The 23042-nt window shown below is 44.8% G+C and overlaps 1 protein-coding gene across 2 annotated transcripts in view; it reads right to left on the bottom strand.

Annotated features, from left to right (window-relative positions):
• Nucleotides 1-23042, bottom strand: part of LOC106564473 (max-interacting protein 1) — a 37922-nt gene that overhangs the window by 10188 nt on the left and 4692 nt on the right. For both annotated transcript variants that reach the window (XM_045691036.1, XM_045691037.1), the window contains exons 3-4: nt 20719-20748; nt 114-228 (exon numbers count right to left, since the gene is read on the bottom strand). In XM_045691036.1, the coding sequence (XP_045546992.1) occupies nt 114-228; nt 20719-20748 (145 nt within the window). The remainder of the gene's footprint in view (nt 1-113; nt 229-20718; nt 20749-23042) is intronic.

Below are 23042 nucleotides of genomic sequence, written 5' to 3'. Positions count from 1 at the left end.
GGTCATAAGTGTGTGTGTGTGTGTGTTTTAGACTTGAACAGGTCATAAGTGTGTGTGTGTGTTTTAGACTTGAACAGGTCATAAGTGTGTGTGTGTATGTGCGGTATAGTTACCTTAATATGTGATTTGGCTTTGTTGAGCAGCCCCAGGGTAGTGTGACGGTTACAGTCTTTTCCCAGAGGGATGAGGGCCTTCAACCTCTCCAAACACAGACGCAGGTGGGCTCTCCTGGAAGAGAGGAACACACACAGAGAGAGAGAGAGAGAGAGAGAGAGAGAGAGAGAGAGAGAGAGAGAGAGAGAGAGAAAGAAAGAGGTTAGAGACATGATATTAAAGGATTCAGGAGCCAGATACAATAGATAACAAGACAACACATAGGACCAGATGATACTGAGGAGAGAGAGAGAGAGAGAGAGAGAGAGAGAGAGAGAGAGAGAGAGAGAGAGCAAGAGAGAGAGAGCAAGAGAGAGAAAGAAAGAGGTTAGAGACATGATATTAAAGGATTCAGGAGCCAGATACAATAGATAACAAGACAACACATAGGACCAGATGATACTGAAAGAGAGAGAGAGAGAGAGAGAGAGAGAGAGAGAGAGAGAGATGTAATGGTGTTTCCTGCACCCTACTCAGTTCTCCTTCCCCCCTCCATGGCTGACCACATGACCTGACCAGGAAATGGTTGTCTCACCTATCTTAAGATGAATGCACTTAACTGTAAGTCGCTCTGGATAACAGCGTCTGCTAAATTAATAAAATGTAAATGAAATTGTCTGAGCCCTAATTTCACCACAACACACACAATCTCAAATGACACAGAGAGGTGTAATGGCATTTCCTGCACCCCATCCCACTTCAGTTCTCCCTCCCTCTCTGGCTCATTATAATGATAGCTAGCTAGACTACATTACTGAAGGTAGGACAGTATACCTAAGTAATGGCTGAATAGAGAGGTAGAGAGAGATCACTGAGGGTGTAACACAATAACCTGTCCTTTAGGCTGCAGTGAAGGGTTATTTTAGCTAACCAAGGGCATTAGGCTGTAGTGAAGAGGTATTTTAGCTAACCTAGGGCATTAGGCTGCAGTGAAGAGGTATTTTAGCTAACCTAGGGAATTATGCTGCAGTGAAGAGGTATTTTAGCTAACCTAGGGCATTAGGCTGCAGTGAAGAGATATTTTAGCTAACCTAGGGCATTAGGCTGCAGTGAAGAGATATTTTAGCTAACCTAGGGCATTAGGCTGCAGTGAAAAGGTATTTTAGCTAACCTAGGGCATTAGGCTGCAGTGAAGAGGTATTTTAGCTAACCTAGGGCATTAGGCTGCAGTGAAGAGATATTTTAGCTAACCTAGGGCATTAGGCTGCAGTGAAGAGATATTTTAGCTAACCTAGGGCATTAGGCTGCAGTGAAAAGGTATTTTAGCTAACCTAGGGCATTAGGCTGCAGTGAAGAGGTATTTTAGCTAACCTAGGGCATTAGGCTGTAGTGAAGAGGTATTTTAGCTAACCTAGGGCATTAGGCTGTAGTGAAGAGGTATTTTAGCTAACCTAGGGCATTAGGCTGCAGTGAAGGGTTATTTTAGCTAACCTAGGGCATTAGGCTGTAGTGAAGAGGTATTTTAGCTAACCTAGGGCATTATGCTGCAGTGAAGAGATATTTTAGCTAACCTAGGGCATTAGGCTGCAGTGAAGGGTTATTTTAGCTAACCTAGGGCATTAGGCTGTAGTGAAGAGGTATTTTAGCTAACCTAGGGCATTAGGCTGCAGTGAAAAGGTATTTTAGCTAACCTAGGGCATAAGGCTGCAGTGAAGAGGTATTTTAGCTAACCTAGGGCATTAGGCTGCAGTGAAGAGGTATTTTAGCTAACCTAGGGCATTAGGTTGCAGTGAAGAGGTATTTTAGCTAACCTAGGGCATTATGCTGCAGTGAAAAGGTATTTTAGCTAACCTAGGGCATTAGGCTGCAGTGAAGGGATAATTTAGCTAACCTAGGGCATTCGGCTGCAGTGAAGAGGTATTTTAGCTAACCTAGAGCATTAGGCTGCAGTGAGGAGGTATTTTAGCTAATCTAGGGCATTAGGCTGTAGTGAAGAGGTATTTTAGCTAACCTAGGGCATTAGGTTGCAGTGAAAAGGTATTTTAGCTAACCTAGGGCATTATGCTGCAGTGAAGAGGTATTTTAGCTAACCTAGGGCATTAGGCTGCAGTGAAGGGTTATTTTAGCTAACCTAGGGCATTAGGCTGCAGTGAAGAGATAATTTACCTAACCTAGGGCATTAGGCTGCAGTGAAGAGGTATTTTAGCTAACCTAGGGCATTAGGCTGTAGTGAAGAGGTATTTTAGCTAACCTAGGGCATTAGGCTGTAGTGAAGAGGTATTTTAGCTAACCTAGGGCATTAGGCTGTAGTGAAGGGGTATTTTAGCTAACCTAGGGCATTAGGCTGTAGTGAAGGCGTATTTTAGCTAACCTAGGGCATTAGGCTGCAGTGAAGAGATAATTTAGCTAACCTAGGGCATTAGGCTGCAGTGAAGAGGTATTTTAGCTAATCTAGGGCATTAGGCTGTAGTGAAGCGGTATTTTAGCTAACCTTGGGCATTAGGCTGCAGTGAAGAGGTATTTTAGCTAACCTAGGGCATTAGGTTGCAGTGAAAAGGTATTTTAGCTAACCTAGGGCATTATGCTGCAGTGAAGAGGTATTTTAGCTAACCTAGGGCATTAAGCTGCAGTGAAGGGTTATTTTAGCTAACCTAGGGCATTAGGCTGCAGTGAAGAGATAATTTAGCTAACCTAGGGCATTAGGCTGCAGTGAAGAGGTATTTTAGCTAACCTAGAGCATTAGGCTGTAGTGAAGAGGTATTTTAGCTAACCTAGGGCATTAGGCTGTAGTGAAGAGGTATTTTAGCTAACCTAGGGCATTAGGCTGTAGTGAAGAGGTATTTTAGCTAACCTAGGGCATTAGGCTGTAGTGAAGAGGTATTTTAGCTAACCTAGGGCATTAGGCTGGAGTGAAGAGATAATTTAGCTAACCTAGGGCATTAGGCTGCAGTGAAGAGGTATTTTAGCTAACCTAGGGCATTAGGCTGTAGTGAAGAGGTATTTTAGCTAACCTAGGGCATTAGGCTGTAGTGAAGAGGTATTTTAGCTAACCTAGGGCATTAGGCTGTAGTGAAGAGGTATTTTAGCTAACCTAGGGCATTAGGCTGTAGTGAAGGCGTATTTTAGCTAACCTAGGGCATTAGGCTGCAGTGAAGAGATAATTTAGCTAACCTAGGGCATTAGGCTGCAGTGAAGAGGTATTTTAGCTAATCTAGGGCATTAGGCTGTAGTGAAGCGGTATTTTAGCTAACCTTGGGCATTAGGCTGCAGTGAAGAGGTATTTTAGCTAACCTAGGGCATTAGGTTGCAGTGAAAAGGTATTTTAGCTAACCTAGGGCATTATGCTGCAGTGAAGAGGTATTTTAGCTAACCTAGGGCATTAGGCTGCAGTGAAGGGTTATTTTAGCTAACCTAGGGCATTAGGCTGCAGTGAAGAGATAATTTAGCTAACCTAGGGCATTAGGCTGCAGTGAAGAGGTATTTTAGCTAACCTAGAGCATTAGGCTGTAGTGAAGAGGTATTTTAGCTAACCTAGGGCATTAGGCTGTAGTGAAGAGGTATTTTAGCTAACCTAGGGCATTAGGCTGTAGTGAAGAGGTATTTTAGCTAACCTAGGGCATTAGGCTGTAGTGAAGAGGTATTTTAGCTAACCTAGGGCATTAGGCTGCAGTGAAGAGATAATTTAGCTAACCTAGGACATTAAGCTACTCAGACTAGGACATGCAAAGTGTCTCGGCCCTGAGGCTAGATTATAACCTAAAGACACCAGCAACTACTCAGAAACAACTCTCCTCTCTCTCTCTGTGTGTGTGTGTGTGTGTGTGTTCAACTATGTGAAGAACGTGAACGTTATGCCTCTGGGTTGTGGGGACAGGATGGGAGGGCAGCACTGCTGATAACACTTAAATAATAAATGCGCACGCACACGCGTACAAAAACACGTACACACACGTACACACGTCTCTATATATGATAAATATCTGTCTGTCTCTATCTCTGACAGTAAACAGCCCCATTCACAGGGCAGGCCAGTCCACATTCAGTCTTTATCAGTCACAGTTATCCTAGTGCAGGCACGTAGTGTGTGACCATCTCCTCTCACCCAGCAGGCCTACACAGAGATGGACTACGATCCACATTCATCTCTGTTCTCTGATCTCAGGCGTGGGTGTGGGTGTCCTCTGTATAGCGGTGCCTCTGGCCTTACTCTGAGTTTACACTCGGAAGCGGCATCGCACGGTGAAACATAGGAAGCCATTCACTTCAAACGGAAGGAAAGCGAGGGAGCCGAACAGGGCGGGACTTAAGTTGGGGAAAGCTGAACTTCATTCAAATCCTCTAGGATGTCGCGTGAGGTTAGTGACCAATCGAAGCTCACCATAACTTCCAACCTCTACTGGATTGGCTGACAATGGCTGTTGATACGTAGCACTACTTAGCTTGCTTGCTAGCACCCACATGAGGGTGAGGCTAGCGTGGCTAGGACAGTGCCGCTTGTATAGTGTTAACAGCGGCTTACAGACAGGTTTGGAGACCTCTGGGTTATCACACTATTTGACCTGGAAGATGGCTGTAGCACATCAGTAAAGCTGAGCTGGCTGAACTCACATGCCCTAGACAAGTCTAGACATGCCTGTCAGGCTAGTGGGTGAGGTGAATGGAGCTCCTCCAGACAGTAGTTCTACAGGTCTCTACTCCCCCTCCCCTCTCCACTTCACCTCTCACTGATAAAGACAACCATGCACCCTACTGCAGTCTCAGCAGCTGACCCAAGATAACCCTCCCTTACTGGAGGGAGGGAGAGGGGGGAAGAGCCTATCTGTCTCAAGTGAAGGTTAACCTCTTCATGAGTAGGCAGGGCTAGTTAACCACAGTCATTGTAGGTCTATACAGTCACGGCTTCCTGTTCTTTCGCACATAGGACATGTCTGGATGTAGTTTGAATGCGTAGGCCTATTCTGATAGTGAGTCACAGCAGCTAACCACAGACACCTCCACACCCATGTGATGACTTCTCAAAGCACATTTCTGAACCTTGATTTCTACACACGCAAGGTCAATGTAACTAAGGTTAATATCGCTCTCCTTCCCCTCTTCCTCCTCTTCTCTCCCGTCCTCCAGAGAGCGATGGAGAGTGATGGGGGGGGGGGCAGAGAGATAGAGAGAGGAGGAGGAAGAAGGAGAACGAGATGCGGAAGGAGGAGGAGAGGGAGAGAGAAAATAGAGATGTAGAGAGAGAGAGATTGACAGAGAGGTCGAGACAGAGATCGACAGAGGCGGAGAAAAAGAGAGAGAGAGAAACAGAGCGAAATAGAAAGAAGAGTGAGATCGAGATAGAGAAGTATGTCCCTATAATTCTGTCACTGTCCATACACAATGTCCACCAAGGGTTAAATGTTCCTAAACCTCTAAAGCGTGGTTAATTACCAGTTAGGTTTAAGAGTTATTGGTGGTAATCCCTAAAGCATGCTGGGAAGTTGTTTATCGGTCGGGTCAAAGACCTGGGCTTAAACCCTAATAGGTGACAAAAAATGAATGAGTCGTTTGTGGGCTTAAATACCCGAGTGGGACTTTAAACACAGGCATTCTGCACTGTAATCTCCTTTGGGGCCTCCTGAGCACAAAATAGCAAACAGGGAATATAGACCTAGTAATGGAGACTAGGTCTCAAGGTTGGGTTCAATTCAGTCAAACCGGGAAGTAAACTGAAATGCAGAGTAAAAATTGGAATTAGAATTCCTGTTTACTTCCCGAATGCAATGGAATTAACCCCAATCCTGCTAGGCCTATCTCGTTACATAAATGGCATTGGATTTAATTTGCAGTGGTAGGACACTGCAACACCACACACACCAGTTAGCTACAGGAAGGATCATGCCAGGACGCTAACCTCAGTGTCAGTAGTGTGCTGGGTATAGATAACCTGCTAAGCTAATTTAGCACTGCAGGGGGTTGGATAGCATTAGCGCCACTCCTATGAATAGCCTAGCGCTTGCTAGCGTTAGTCCGCTAATGAGCCTTGTTGCTTTAGCTATTGATAGCCTAGAACGTGTGCTAACGTTAGCCTGCCAAAGAGCCCTTACCTAGCGTTAGCTTCACGTGGATGGGGCTCCCATCTGCATCATGCAGATTACATAACGCGTGTTGCTAGCATGCTGATGCTGCCACGAAGTCCTCAGAACTCACACACAGGAAATCAAAGCTAGGATTTTGAATGACAACAAAGGTAAATGGATGCATAATGTTGTAGTTTGTGAAGCTGACTGCATGATGATGGTACAAATAAACAAATTGTGTGGAGAGATGGTCTTCCACGCTCTCTAACCTCCACCTCTCTCTCACTCCCTCCATTCTATCCATCAATCTTCCTCTCTTTCCTACGCGCAAACCTGCCTCCAACACGGCTAACCCTTCAGAGAAAAAGGCCATCCGCACTTCAAAACCCTCTTTTGTAACACGGCAGAATCGCCCCAAGCACTGCTCACAGCTCTTGGTCTACGCACTCCTTCTCTCTCTGTATTCATCCCTCCACAGGTTCCTCGTTTACTCTTCTTTCTCTTTCATCTGATCAAGAGAGAGTTTGAAAGGAAATAAATCAAAAACTGCCCCGACAAGATGTTGAAAAATGGTTTGAAGAGAGGGTGAAAAGACTGTTGAAAGGATGCTCAGCTGTGCACACAGACAGGCAGCAAGAGTTTATTGTGGTTGGTGTTTTAACACGGCTCTTTTCAACCTTCACCTCCTGCAGCTACAGAGGCTGTAGTAGAGGTAGTGAGAGGTCTTTCTATAGACTGTTACATTATGGTTGTGATGTAACTGGTGTTTTAGAGGTAGTGAGAGGTCTTTCTATAGACTGTTACATTATGGTTGTGATGTAACTGGTGTTTTAGAGGTAGTGAGAGGTCTTTCTATAGACTGTTACATTATGGTCTGTGGCTTGCAGCATCACATTAACACGGTGTGTTGTCTCCCAGTTTCATAGAGTAGCTTAAATAGTAGCTTCTGTAATGTTTTGCAGATAAGGCTAATTAAAGGTGGGTTTGTTTGAGAAACAAACACAGGGAAAACCTGGAGCCAAGGTGCAGTCTAATAACCCCAAACCTAAAAAAGAAAGAGCTTATTTTAGAAATGTATTTTTTTCCCTTGTGTAAAACACTGATCTGGCCGAGGACATCAAGTCCTGCTGGTTGTGACAGTATTTCGTGGAACACACATAAGGCAGAGAGATAAAGGAGCTATAGCTGGCCTAGATTTCCTGGAACTTTTGAATAAGTCTTAAATAATGAATGACTTGACGGCACGGTCCATCCAAGATGTCTGATATACGTTACATATGTTCTTAAAGGGACCGTTCAGACCCGGGCTACAGATAACACGCCATACATTTGAAGGATGTGATCAGGACGGTATAGAACATCAGGAAAAGTTGTTAAGAAATATATTGGTTTGGCGTTAGGTCAATTTCAATGATGTAGGCCTATGAATAGAGGGTAATGACTTTAAAACACTAATTCCTGATTAATCAAGACAGATCACATTGCTAGCGTGCCACACACCCTCAACCCCACCTCCCATATGACCTAGTTATTTATGTAGCGAGCTGACAAGTGAGCCTTCACATAGATATTAAACTAATTACAGATCCTTCACATAGGCTGCAGCATCCCAAATGGCGCCCTGTTCCCTACACAGTGCACTACTTTTGACCAGGCTCTGGTCAAAAGTCGTGCACTATGTAGTGAACAGGGCACCATTTGGCACGCGGACCAGGATATGATACTATTCCAGATCCTTGGTGGAGCGCGGTGGTAAATCTCCAAGCCGACAAGGCAGTCAGGAAATGGAGACATCATGGTCATTATGAACTACGCCCCATATGGCACCCTGTTCGCTACATAGTGCACTACTTTTGACCAGAACCCGATAGGCCCTGGTCAAAAGAAGTGCACAACATAGGGAGTAGGGTGCCATTTGGGACGCACACACGGTCATTATGAACATGGTCTCTTGTTAGCATGACGCTGACCAATATCACCATGTCTCTTTCCAGGGATAGGAAGGAAAATGAAATCCACCACTTCTTTTCTTTCCAGCTTTGTCCAGCCTTATCTGAGGCCCCAAAGCCACAGCCTAAATCCAAATAGATTGGAACTATTTGATGTATTTTCCTGAACAGTAAAATTGGGAGCTATACACACCAAACACACACAGATGTTCTCTATGATTTCAATGAAGCGGACATTTTTTTAAATATACACTGAGTGTACAAAACATAAGGAACACCTTTCTAATATTGAGTTGCACCCCCCGTTTTGCCCTCAGAAAAGCCTTAATTCGTTGAAGCATGGACTCTACAAGGTGTCAAAAGCCTTCCTCAGGGATGCTGGCCCTTGTTGACTCCAATGCTTCCCACAGCTGTGTCAAGTTGGCTGTATGTCCTGTGGGTGGTGGACCATTCTTGATACACACAGGAAACCGTTGAGTGTGAAAAAACCCAGCAGTGTTGCAGTTCTTGACTCAAACCGGTGCACCTGGCACCTACTTTCATACCCCGTTCAAAGACACTTAAATCTTTTGTCTTTCCCATTCACCCTCTGAATGGCACACATACACAATCCATGTCTCAATTGTCTCAAGGCTTGAAAATCCTTCTTCAACCTGTCTCCTCCCCTTCATCTACACTGATTGAAGTGGATTTAACAAGTGACATCAATAAGGGATCATAGCTTTCACCTGGATTCACCTGGTCAGTCTGTCATGGAAAGAGCAGGTGTTCCTAATGTTTTGTACACTCAAGTGTAGGTTAAATCTATAATTTAAGCACAAAAAATATCAAACAGGGCATGTTGGCTTAGCTGTGTACTCTTGGGAAATCGCTTTACGCCCCTGTAGATCATATGGAATCATCTGGAATTAATATATGGGCCAAACATGCAGAGCGTTGATCCACCCCCGTACATTTTGCAGATGGTGAAATGCAATATGCATGTGGCAGTCACTCTTCACACAGCCCACATACATGTTACATAAATATTACATACATGCAGCCGTGTGAGTACACGAACGTGCACGCCCACCCGTCTTATAAAAACACACAACTAAGATAGCTTACTGTATCCTCATAGTCACAAACACACACACGTACACGAATACAGGCTCCAATGTTGAATCACTTTTGTCTGCTAGCTACGCTACCAACACAATGGCGGTGTTGTTTTTCTGGTAAGGATGCCCTGTGTGGTTCAGTGTGTGTGTGTGTTGTTCTCCTTCTCTTTCATTTAGGCCGACCGCTCACTGTGCTGTCACGTGGTGACTGCTATGGTGCAGGTCACATGTTGTACCAGCAGCACCTGACCAACTGACTGACTCAATAGGTCACGTAGCCTAACGGACGGTTTGTTCTCCATGCTTAAAGCACATGGTAGTAGCTCCCACATGGTTAACTCCCAAAAGCACCATCATCACAACATATCACCACCTTCCCATAGGACGACCTCACCAGGAAGTCAGTCAATGTCACTTCGAGGTTCTGTAATAGATTGACCTTTTCCAATGCTATATTTAAGCAATAAGGCCCGAGTGGGTGTGGTATATGGCCAATATACCACGGCTAAGGGCTGTTCTTAATGCACGATGCAACGCGGAGTGCCTGGATACAGGCCTTAGCCGTGGTATATTGGCCATATACCACAAACCCGAGGTGCCTTATTGCTATTATAAACTGGTTACCAACGTAATTAGAGCAGGAAAAACACATGTTTTGTCATACCCGTGGTATACGGTGTGATATAACACAGCTGTCAGCCAATCAGAATTCAGGGCTCGAACCACCCAGTTTCTAAAATGTTTTATTTGTAGCAACCACATGATTGGAACAGAATGTCCTAAAGAACCATACTGCCATGACTATCAAAGAGCAAAAGAAACTTGTTATGCTCTATTTGATTCAATTCATTACTTTGGGATTCCTTATTTGATTCCCTAGTAAAAGGCTACTTATTCTCCGCCAATGACAGACCATACAGCTGATGGACACAGAGCCACCTTCCCATAGGACAATAGGAAGTGTCACTGTCCCCCCTCAAAGCAAATTGGATGTAAATCCGAGCGACAGCTAAGACGTGAGTGTAAATAAAGAAATACATTGATATTCCTGGCGAGCGGTGGATTGTAATATCTTACTCAGTGGTGAGTGGTGACGTGGTGATCTGCCACGTTTCTGGGCTTAAACACACACACGCACGTGCGCACACACACACGCACTACTCTCTCAGACGAATATAGGCCTGTCCTGCCAATGGCATCTTTACACTAAAGGACTGGATGACGCTTTTCTGTTCTCTATTATAAAACATGGACAGATGGGAGAGAGGGATGGATGTAGGGAGAGAGAAAGGGGGGGGGCTACAATAAGTAGCGGGGGAGGGAGAGGTGGGGAGAGGGAGAGGTGGGGAGAAACAGAGAGGGGGAAAAAAGAGATGGAGAAAGAGAGAGAGAGAGGGGGGAGAGACCGTCATTAAAGATCTAACTCGTCCGTCTCTGTGTAATCTGTCCAGAAATTAGCATCTGAAGCCTACAGAAACGTATGGAATGCTGCGTCTTTAACTGGGCTACTAAAGACAGAGTGCTCCAGCTCTTAGTGGTTGAGATAACATAGACAACATCCTTGTATAGTGAAAACCCTCATTAAGCCAATAGGCCTGTCTAGCTGGCTATTGACAGAACTAAACGATCTGGGACTCTTAGACTGGTACTTAGTAAATGAGAGAAAGAGAGAGATCCATCCTTCACTGTCTTCTTCTTCTGAGCCGGGGACGTCCTATGAGGACAATCGTCCTTTTGAGTTCTTCACTGACAGGCAATTGTTATATATGTAACAAACAGCACTGAAGAATGAAAGGAATGTGGAATGTGTTCACTGTAGAAGTGTGTTACAGCCTACTGCACTCACTGGGGATCTTAGAGACTGATTAGTAAGTCTCGGGAGTCGGAATTCCCTCTCGGAATTAAGTCGGATGGTGACCCAAATTCCATGTCGGAATGACAGAGAAACATTGGGAATATAGCTATTCTGTGGAGGTGGAATTTATCACTTTGAGTGTGTGGTTATGATGGTACACTGTGTGTGTGTGTGTGTGTGTGTGTGTGTGTGTGTGTGTGTGTGTGTGTGTGTGTGTGTGTGTGTGTGTGTGTGTGTGTGTGTGTGTGTGTGTGTGCCTGTGTGTCTCTCTCTCTTTTTTTGGCTATCAATCATTCCCTTTTTAGACTTCTTCATTACTTTGAGATTTGATTGGCTGGTCGAGGGCAGCACATCCTGTGGATCCATCCCAACAACCACTGGGTTGTTTAGTCTGGAGCCACAGTGGAACTCCGTTCAAAACCAGCTGGTGTGGAAAGGGGTTGAATCAACATGGGATACCTGGAATATCAGGGAACCCCGCACCACATCACTCACACAGAAGAGGGCTGGTTGGTAAATAAATCCAATTGTAGGATAATTGCCGGGCAGATATACACTGTAGTCGATCTGTTCCACTTCACATCACGCCTGTTGAACCACTGAACCCATGCCAAACCACAGAGAGGAATCTGCAATGACGCATGGCAACAGCGCAACACGGACAGGGAGGGAGGGATGAGAAGGAAACATGGCGAGAGAAGAGAGAGGGTGGAATGTAAGGGATAGAGAGCTGGTGTACAGTAAAACAACAAGTGAGTGAAAGAGAGAGAGAGAGAGCCTGTAGAAAGAGAAACAAGTAGGCATGTGAAAGAGAGAGAGATACTTGTTTATTGTCTATGTCACTTGCTTTGGCCCTTTGAACTGAGAGAGAGAGAGAGAGAGAGAGAGTCAGAAATAGTCAGAGTGGGGGATGACTAGAGGCAGAGGAGGGGGTTATGCAGGCTATGCCAGCTGTGCAGTGTCCAGGAGGTTATAGCAGGCAGGGCCCCAGTGAGACTGGGACTAAGGGGCTGGAGCTGAAGCCAGCCAGGCCCATCACTAACACATGGATTAGTTCACACGTGCCTAACATCACTCTGCTCTGTAGCTTTTAATCTGGTCCACTGGAGAGAGGGATGGAGAGAGGGATGGAGGGGTGGAGAGAGGGATGGAGGGGTAGAGAGGGGAGATGGGGAGATAGAGGGAGGGACGGGAGAGAGAGAATGAGAGCGAGAATGAGAGAAAGAGAGAGCAGACCCCTATATCACATGACCTCAGAATCATGTGATTCTGGCGTCCACAAACCCTTTACTACTCAAAACAAGTGTGGCATTCCCTCCCCAATCCCTACCTCCATGGTGACCCGTATCCCTTCCTTTATCGTTCCCTGCTTCCCCTTCTTCCATCCATTCATCTCTTTCTCTTCTCTATCACTCCCCATCCATCCATCCCTCCCTCCCTCTCGTCCCATGCCTCCCTGTCTTCCCATGCCTCCACCCCCCTTCTACAGTGACCTGAGGTCAGAGGAGCTTTAGATTAAACTCCAATACCCAGAAGGCTTTACTTTCCTAAAACACCACGTTGGGCTGAAACAGATAAAACCAAGGGAGATCCCTCCGACATCCAACCAACCAGATGTTGGCTTCTGGGGCACGACTGTCCTTCTGCTATCCCTGCTATCCTCTCTCATCTCACTCTGGTTTATGTTAATACTGTACACACACACACACACAGCTGTCTCCCCACCCCCACCTCAAAGCCTAAAAGCATATCCACTTAACCCTGCCTTGTAACAGTGGCTAGATACAGTAGTTCACCAACCCAGGACCCTATAAGCTAGCTCTGTCCCTGTTCCGGACCACTAACTGTAAACAATGACACTCCACCGCCCACGCAAACCAACCAGGAAGGATATGATGTCGTCAGAAGATACCGCATTTTGATTGGAGGGCAACAATCCTTAAAAACCAATGATTGGTGGAAACTGAGCAATTTTCCCTCTAGCTGTCTAAATATAGACCCCAGACAGATTTATTGAGGTGGTTCATTTCCAACAGGCTTCTAGTTCTTCCTTTAAGGCTGGATGATTTGGTTAGCTGGAATGCTAACCGACTGACACGCTACTCTAGTGTGCGTCCCAAATAGCACCCGATGCCCTATATAGTGCACTACTTTCTACCAAGGCCCATAGGGAATAGGGTGCCAGTTGGGACACACTTCTAGACTAGCAGCAGCAGCAGCAGTAGCGGAGAGAACGGAACATTAGTGCATTCCATCCTGGAACACTCCAACTAAACAGCCACTTGGGATGTGGGTTTGGATTGTCAAGAAGCGTGACCCACTATCGTTACGGGGTGCTTGATAAAATAAGGAGTTTTATTAGTTGTGGTAAAAGGCGAAAGAGGGAGAAATTTGATTTGATTGAAAGCACTGTCTGTATCAATTTGTGTCATTTGAAAGCTTTTTACAGCCTTATCAGGGAGATATCCCAAAAACAATCACCACACGGCTCTATTTCTATCCTTCTAAACAAACATCAGTGTGTCATCCCTAAACAAGCTGGCCCTCCCGTATCCTGCACATCTTGGAATGCTGTACGCGCTAATGCAAATATCCTGTATAAACACAAACATCCCTGTGTAAGGGCACAACAAGGAGGTGGAAAGATATCCGGAGTCAAAGGTCAGGTAAGAAAAGACGAGTGTCCGGCACCTAATCCAGCTGGAGGGTGTGTGTGTGTGTGTGTGTGTGTGTTCACTAAACCAGCGTGTTCTTACAGAGCGACTCAGCAGAGGGAGAATGTAGGGCAGTCAGAAAGACGTGCGTAACGAGGATGTCTCCTCCACGGTGTGTGTGTGTGTGTGTGTGTGTGTGTGTGTGTGTGTTTGTGTGTGTAATGAGCTGATGTAGGACTGTGTGAACACAGTACATCTAGGTTTGTGTGTGTGAGTGGATAAGTGCACGCGATTGGCTAAATATGTGTCATTCAGAGTCAGGCCCTTCGTGAGACAGGTGTTCTCTGTCTCTATTCACCCTGACACAGTTACTGTTACTATTGCACCCTCTCACAGCCAGATCAGCTAACGCTACACTATGCTAACTGCTAACTAACTCCTATAACAGAATATAACTTTGTTAGCTTTGCTAATGCTAACTGCTAGAAACGGCTAATGAACTCTTTTACCAAAATAGAAGTTAGCGGTTAGCATAGCCTCGCCTAGCGTAGCAGCTCTGGCTGACCAGAGGGGAAAGTGCTCCAGCCCCCAGCACATATGCGTGCTCCATCCTGACTCTGCTGTGCTGCACCCTGACTCTGCTGTGCTGCACCCGACTCTGCTGTGCTCCACTCTGACTCTGCTGTGCTCCACTCTGACTCTGCTGTGCTCCACTCTGACTCTGCTGTGCTCCACTCTGACTCTGCTGTGCTCCACTCTGACACTGCTGTGCTCCACTCTGACACTGCTGTGCTCCACTCTGACACTGCTGTGCTCGCCAGACCAAAGATCAAGTCCCTTAAGCTGCTTTTCTGAGCCAAGAAAAGCTTACAAGGAATCACGTTGGTTGGCTAGGAACAAGTGTGTCCCAAATCGCACCCTATTCCCTATTTAGTGCACTGCTTTTTACCAGAGCCAATAGGGTACTGGTCAAAAGTAGTGCCCTATATAGGGAATATGTTGCCATTTGGGATGAAGCCCAACTGGGTCCAGTTTGGGCCTGGCTGCAAGGCCTGACAACAGGGAGGGTGGGGTGGGTATTGTTGTTGCTATGGTCGGAGGAGAATTGGGGCAAACTATGCTCTCACACGCCATGAAGGATATAGGCCTGAGCACGTGAGAGTACTAAAGCCTGGGCCAAAAAACAAAAACAGCTTTCAAAATGAAGTCACGACTTTGGTATTGTGTCTCATTGTGCTCCCCTAAAGTCATTCTGAATACTCAGCTGAGAGAAGACATGAGGTTCTTCTGAAGTTATGTTCAATTGAATGCAATGCGTAAGGGATAATCAATGAGAGGCTATGCGTCCAATGGAAAATAATGAACGTCGTGGAAGGTGTTCCATTAGGAGCTAGTGGAGTGAAACTGACCTCCCACGGAGTTGCATTGTTTTCCAGAGGACGCATAGAGCCCAGAGTTGACTGCCTCTTTTATACCATGGCTAGAATTTAACACATTTGCTGCTACAAATGTGTTCATTTGTAGGTAGAAATGTGTTCAACATCCACTGAAGTAGCTTAGTTAACTAGATAGCTACAGTAGTTGCCTTGGTAACCAAACAAATAGACTTGGTAATTAAGCTAACTAAACCAACTAGCTTGCTATTATGAATATCGAATTCAACATTGCCAATAATGTTTTCAATGTGACTTTTGCTTGAAAACAGTTCAAACATAGAACATGTAAGAATGAACTATAGCCATTACATACTACCGTGCTGATATACTGTGTGTTATAGGGGAATAATGCACACTCTAGAATGCCCTTCAAGCCAATCAGAAACGAGTATTCAACAATGCCGTGATATGCAGTTTTATATTAGAAGCTTCATCAGCGTTGTTCAGAACGTCACATGCATGCTATCCAATATATAACGCTAGCAGACACAAAAAATGCAGACACATTTTTTTAAAGCGTGACAACAGAAGCAGCCGTCGTTCTGTCCCACACCATTCCAAAGTCCCCTGGTAATGAGCCATGGCCATTCTTATCAGACTGTGAGCAGTCAAAACAAACACCAGGCAGCAGGGATGTAACAAGTCACCGATACGCATCGTTCCCGATTCAAATGATTAAGATAAGACCGATCCAAATGTGGCATTCACCGGTCAGAAAATGGATTCCAACGTAACGAATCGCCGGTTCACTACAATGTTTTCCTCATATTAGTTTTCAACTTCTGAAAAGACCTCTCATATTTTGTGACAACTGATGCGTCCTCTCCTTCAGTGTCAAACTAAGCATGTTACTGTGTTGACAGTCATTGACCTACAAGTTATTTTTCATGCAGAACAACCAAGCCTTGTCAAACTGCTCGCTGCGCCCAGCTTGGAGTGCTGACCAGCGCCAGGTAGACGGCTGTTCCTGATCTTGCTCAAACATTAGGCTTTATTAGTTGCGTGACAACCTGTGGAATTTGCTAGGTTATTGTTATCTATGCACTGTTGAAAGTTGTGTTTAACCAGAATAGAAGCAAGTTACCGGAGACACAAATCTCATCTGCGGAAGGAGAAAAGAAACTCACTGAAAACCATTGGATTTGGAGATTTTACATTACAAACTCAAACAAAGTGATGGTACAAAAAACACATTACCCCCCTAATCTGATAGTGGGGTGGTAGACGCCTAGTCTCCCTTATGGCTCAGATCAGGGGCCTACATAGTATACACCATAGACATACATCATTTACACACACACACACACACACACACACACACACACACACACACACACACACACACACACACACACACACACACACACACACACACACACACACACACACACACACACACACACACACACACACACAGATCCAGCTCAGAGAGGCTCAGCTCATGAGCTCCATCAGCAGCAGATTTGAATTTAGAATGGAAATGTTAGTGTATCGTATCGTTCTCTCTTCAATCCCAACAAAGTGTTTCAAAATAAAACATAGAATTCCTGTATCAGAGCCGATGTATCTAGATACGTATCGATTCACTTTGAAAGGGAACGATGCACATCCTTACCAGACAAGGGGGGCGGGCGGGCGGACGGGCGGATGGACAGACACAATGGGGAAAAGATGAGTGCAAAGGGACAACCCTGAATTCCTATTTCAGCCATTCCTATTGCAGCCCTGACCACTTCAAGAATCAATGGGTACTGGGTAATTGAAATGGCAATTGAACTGCAGTAAATATTGCAGATTGTACCCTTAATACACCACAGACATCTGTTTGCTGAAAGGTGTTTGAGAGTCTGTTTGCACAACCCGTTGTCATAAAGTGTAGAGCGTAAAAACTAAATATCATTTCATCAGCAGCAGTCTAGAGACGCCCGACCACCAGCACCAATATCATTTAGGGAGTTTTTATTATTGTCTGGTGTATTATTGGCCTGATACACAATCTGAAATGAATAGGGAGGGGTGAGAGAGGCGGTATCTCTAGATTTATGTCCCAGAGTAAAAGCCTTGATTACCCATAAACAGAGACATCATAAAACAACATGGCCAGTTGAACACTCAGCTGGTTCAATAGGGACTACTGTCATTGAATCCCTCACTAGCAGCATGAATACCGTACATACAATACTTAGCCTAGCATCACGCATAGCAAACAAGCTAATGGTAGGGTTTGGTTAGTAGAATACTAAGTGGTGCATTAGGGGCTAGGCTATTTGGTTAGCAAAATGCTAATTGACATACTACTCTAGCAAGGAAGCACCCCAAAAACAAACAATCAAATGGTTTAATTAAGCAATAAGGCCTGAGGAGGTGTGATATATGGACAATACAGCCCCTAACCATGGGATATTGGCCATATATCACAAAGCCCTGAGGTGCCTTATTGCTATTATAAACTGGTTACCAATGTAATTAGAACAGTAAAAATTAAGGTTTTGTCATACGGTCTGATATACAGTTGAAGTCGGAAGTTTACATACACCTTAGCCAAATACATTTAATCTCAGTTTTTCACAAGTCCTGACATTTAATGTAAGTAAACAATCCCTGGCTTAGGTCAGTTAGGATCACCACTTTATTTTAAGAATGTGAAATGTCAGAATAATAGTAGAGAGAATGATTTATTTCAGCTTTTATTTCTTTCATCACATTCCCAGTGGGTCAGAAGTTTACATACACTCAATTAGTATTTGGTAGTATTGCCTTTAAATTGTTTAACTTGGGTCAAACGTGTTGGGTAGCCTTCCATAAGCTTCCCACAATAAGTTGGGTGAATTTTGGCCCATTCCTCCTGACAGAGCTGGTGTAACTGAGTCAGGTTTGTAGGCCTTTTTGCTCGTTTTGGAGCAGTGGCTTTTTCCTTGCTGAGCGGCCTTTCAGGTTATGTCGATATAGGACTAATTTTACTGTGGATATAGATACTTTTGTACCTGTTTCCTCCAGCATCTTCACAAGGTCCTTTGCTGTTGTTCTGGGATTGAGTTGCACTTTTCACACGAAAGTTCGTTCATCTCTAGGAGACAGAACGCGTCTCCTTCCTGAGCGGTATGACGGCTGCGTGGTCCCAGGGTGTTTATACTTGCGTACTATTGTTTATCGAGATGAACGTGGTACCTTCAGGTGTTTGGAAATTGCTTCCAAGGATGAACCAGACTTGTGGAGGTCTACAATTTTTTTCTGGGGTCTTGGCTGATTTCTTTTGATTTTCCCATGATGTCAAGCAAAGAGGCAGTCAGTTTGAAGTTAATGTCTGTAAACAATTGTTGGAAAAATTACTTGTGTCATGGACAAAGTAGATGTCCTAACCGACTTGTCAAAACTATAGTTTGTTAACAAGAAATGGTTGAAAAACGATTTTAATGACTCCAACCTAAGTGTATGTAAACTTCCGACTTCAACTGTACCTCGGCTTTCAGCCAATCAGTATACAGGGCTCAAACCACCCAGTTTATAATTTGTTTTAGGTACTATTTGTTTTGTGTAATGTTACCTGACGTTTTGGGAAGCACCCAGCATACCCTAACAAACAAGCTGAACCAACCAGCTTAAACTGTAGCTCTAATGCAGTAGTCTATAATTTCACGTCTGCATGTATGAGTGAAACTGGTTTATAAGAGGCAGCTAACTAATCAAAGAGGGTGAAATCGAGGCGTTATCTAGTCTGGTGGCGGTGGAGGCTGTTGCTACGGTATGTGAGCATCTGGAATGTGGTTTCTGGGTTTCAGATCCATTTCATCTTCTACCCTGTCATCTCTGTCTGCCGCACGGCTCTGTCACTACAGGGTTATCACCTCACCAGCCTGCTGCGGTAGCAAGAAGAATGGAATGGAACTAGTCCGTTTGATAAACTTGACAAAATGGAACTGGTAAGTGTTCCACTCTTGAATCCAGAGTGCAGCAGGGCTGGCTTGGACAATTCACTGCCAAATGGGCTTAGTAGGCCGTGACATATCAAGTACGCTATTTGCTTACAGCATGCAAATCTAGGGTTTAGAAGTTATATTCAGATTTTTGAATGTTTTTTCTTAAAGGGCCGGATTACGACTGTTCCATGAATAACCACCCTGTCGTAGGAGATCTTTCCTTTTTTATTCGATTTTTTTTACTTGTAGTGTATTTGAGGTTTAAAAAGGCTTCTTAACTTTGTCATTTCCACTTTGACATTTCAAACTTGATTTCCCCTACAAAACATCCATTAATTATAATCCACATATTCATTCACATTTTCCTGCTGTAGCAAACTGGCTCAAATGAAGATCCTACATCTGTACGTCTCCTCATCACTTATCTCGGCCACAACCCACACAGAGCCACCAGGGCCACACGCTGCGTCAGCACTGACGATGCAAAACCATGTGGGCACTATCTGCCAGAACCAGTCTCTGTGGCAGGATGGCAGGATGGTAGGATGCCATGGTATCACTAGAACACAGGACAGTCATGAGATGATACCACATCATAACCATGTCTGTTTAACTATTGGTCAACCAACACATCTCCTCTCCCAATGTCCCTGTCATTTAGAAAAGTCACAAAATAAATAAGGAGGTGGTATGTAATTAAACGGATTGCTTGCGGCTACATTATGAGATGAGTGGGCTTGTTTTTACCAGAAATCCTTCGCAGTCTCGCCTCGTATTATTGATGGTTTCCAGGTGAACCCTTCCAGACCTTCCTCTCCTCTCAGGCGATTGATGAAGCCTAAACACTCCAAAGTGGGTGGTTCAACTCCAAATCTGATAAGGGCTTCTAAGGATCCACTGTGTTCTGTCTGTACAAAGCAACCATGAAACCCTGGGTGTGTCTGAAATGGCACCCTATTTACTATGCAGTTCACTGTTTTTGACCAGGGACTAAATTGTACCTTGTTCCCTATATAGTGCCCTATGGGGCCAGATGAAAAGTATTACACTTTATAGGGAATAGGGTGCCATTTGAGACACTGAAAATGCCTCTGGTTTCAGGCCCAGTCTGCTGTGCTTGCACCCTACCCTGCCCTGCCTGGCTGTAACTGTGTAACTCAAAGCCCTTACCAATGGCCCCATTGCATAACCCAATGTACTGTACAGTGGAGACTCAACATAGAGAGAGGAGGAGGGAGAGAAGAGAGAGAGAGAGAGAGGACAGAGAGAGAGAGAGGACAGAGAGAGAGAGAGGGGGAGGGAGGGCAGAAAGAGAGAGAGGGCAGAGAGATTGAGAGAGAGAAAGGGCAGAGATAGAGACAACACAGAGAGAGAGAAAGGGAGAAAGAGAGGGCAGAGAGAGAGAGAGAGAGAGAGGCGGAGTATAGGAGAGGGAGGAAATGTCCTTAGATTAAGAGGAACTAGATCAAATCTTACTTTTGGTTTTAATAACCTGTTGCTGGGTAAAGTTGCCTGGTGGAAAGCTCCAAACTGGCAAGCTAAGAGCAAGCGCTTTTGCAGTGCAATTTGAGGGGCTAGTTTGACTTTTCAGTACAGATTTGGACAAGTTTACTTTTTGTTTTAAGTCTATTAAGTATGAAAATGAAAGACCAACTCACCTATTCTTCTCCAACTCATTATGTGTAGACCTGCAAACAGGAAAAACAAGAAAGGAACTTGTTAACCAAGGAACCAACACATCGCAAAGACCTGTGACATTTCAACACATCCAATAATTAAAAAAGCTTCAATTCAAAAGTCAATAGGCCTATCTATTTTAACAACCAGCCACGGATTCAGTTGAGAGCGACAGTATATTGGTGGCATACTGCACTCACTTTGACTTGGTCTGATTAGAATGAATAGGACTGATCAATTAATCCCAAATGAGAAGTAGTGTACAAACCAACAACACACACACAGACCAGCTGTACTGTGATGTACCATACCAAGACCGTGCCTGAGAGTCAGTGTGCACTATGAATTGTGAGTTTGGTCGATACGCCCGGCCAGGCTTCAGTCCCATACCAAGGGCCTGTATCGTCACACACTTCAACCTCCTCTTCCTCCAACAGTGCATAGCCCATGTTGCCCCATGTATATGGCTGCCTGAGAGTGTGGCGTGTGTGTGTGTGTGTGTGTGTGCGTGTGCGTGTGCGTGTGCGTGTGTGTGTGTGCGTGTGTGTGTGTGTGTGTGTGTGTGTGTGTGTGTGTGTGTGTGTGTGTGTGTGTCAGTCCAGGCCTCAGACTCAGTGCTGTGTTAATAATGCAAAGTGATTCAGCTGGTCCCCTAAGAGCCTCTTTGTATGGCAACACACTGAAGATAATCAGGCCCTCCTGCCTCGGCCTAAATGGCCTGCCTGCCCGCCCAGTGTGTGTGTGTGTGTGTGTCTTTTTAAACAAACTCCTCCTCAGCTCCTCAACCCACTCACCGCAGGGAGGAACCATTTATTGGTTCCCAGGTCATATAGGCACTTCTCTTTATTGGAGGGGGACTATTACAGTCGCAAAATTTTCACACCAAAAAAAATGGCCTCCGCCTGCAGAAGCTGACCTGATTGGATAGCTCGCTGTTCTGCTACAGGGAACAAGGGATGAGCGCGGAAGAGAGGAAGGAGAAAGACAGAGTGGGAGGAAAAAAGACGCTGCCAGGTTACAAGGGATTCTGGGAGTTGGCGCCTCTTCAGAGCGACTCCAAATCCTTTTTTTTTATGTTTAATTATTGATGTAAATAAAAATACCATATGTCTCCATTAGAATACATTACCACCGTTGTTGCTCTTGTGCTTATTATGTATGCAAGACTGGGTCAACAACTGAACTGTGACAGTCATTTCTCATTAACAGGACCAGGGAACCCGGTCTCTGCTAAGCCGGCCATCATTGCCGAGCAAGACCTAAGATGTAACCAATTTCCTGTGCAAACTTTAAATAATTATGTAGAAAAACGTCATCCTCACCCAAAACATTTTGCAACTCTGTGGTAGAAATAATCAACCGTGCTGGGCTCGGCGTGTTAGGCTACACACACACTCCTAGACACACAACCTACACCCACCACACACACACAAGAGTATCTTGATTCATCTAAACCGTTTTTATCTATAGAGCCTATAGTCCACCAGCCAGCCAGGAGCCAGCCAGGAGCCAGGAGCCTGACTCCATTTATTTGTGGAAATACCACACAATTTACAGCTCAGCTCATAAACTGTACAAAGCCTTCTCGTACACAACGCTAAAACTTTATGCTCCTGCGAGTTTATTTCTCCCCTATAAAAAAAAAACGATGGAGAGCTATTAAAGGGGTGCAGAGAAACTGTGTCTGCTGCTATTGAGTTGTTCTAATGGTGGCCAGCGGCTGACTAGCAACAGTCTGAATCAGTGACATCCCAGCCCGTCACGCACCAACGGAGGGTCCACCAGACACGACCGAGATCAATACACAACACAGTATCATTTCTATGATGGCGAGCATCAGACTTCTCTTCCACTGTTGTTGTTGGCCTAGGCTACTGTTAACCTAGGCTACTGTTAACCTAGGCTACTGTTAACCTAGGCTACTGTTAACCTAGGCTACTGTTAACCTAGGCTACTGTTAACCTAGGTTACTGTTAACCTAGGCTACTGTTAACCTAGGCTACTGTTAACCTAGGCTACTGTTAACCTAGGCTACTGTTAGCCAACAAAAAACAAAACAGCACCCTGAAAACAACTGTGCACTGTCTGCTGTTGTGGCATTATGCATCATTGGTCAAGATTATTTTGAATTTCGACTATCCGGATATCGCCCACCCAAAAAATCATGATATTATTTGAATAGTGAAATCATTTCAAATGCCCATCCTTACTCAAAGCAGGTTAGAGCAAACTCTAAAACTACTTGAAACACTTCAAATAGTATCTGAACCCTGGTCTGCAGCAGCCACCCCATAGAGGAAGGCTC

This window comes from Salmo salar, chromosome ssa12 (assembly GCF_905237065.1).
Source record: "Salmo salar chromosome ssa12, Ssal_v3.1, whole genome shotgun sequence".
NCBI lineage: Eukaryota > Metazoa > Chordata > Actinopteri > Salmoniformes > Salmonidae > Salmo > Salmo salar.
This window is presented reverse-complemented; position numbering and strand designations above follow the sequence as displayed.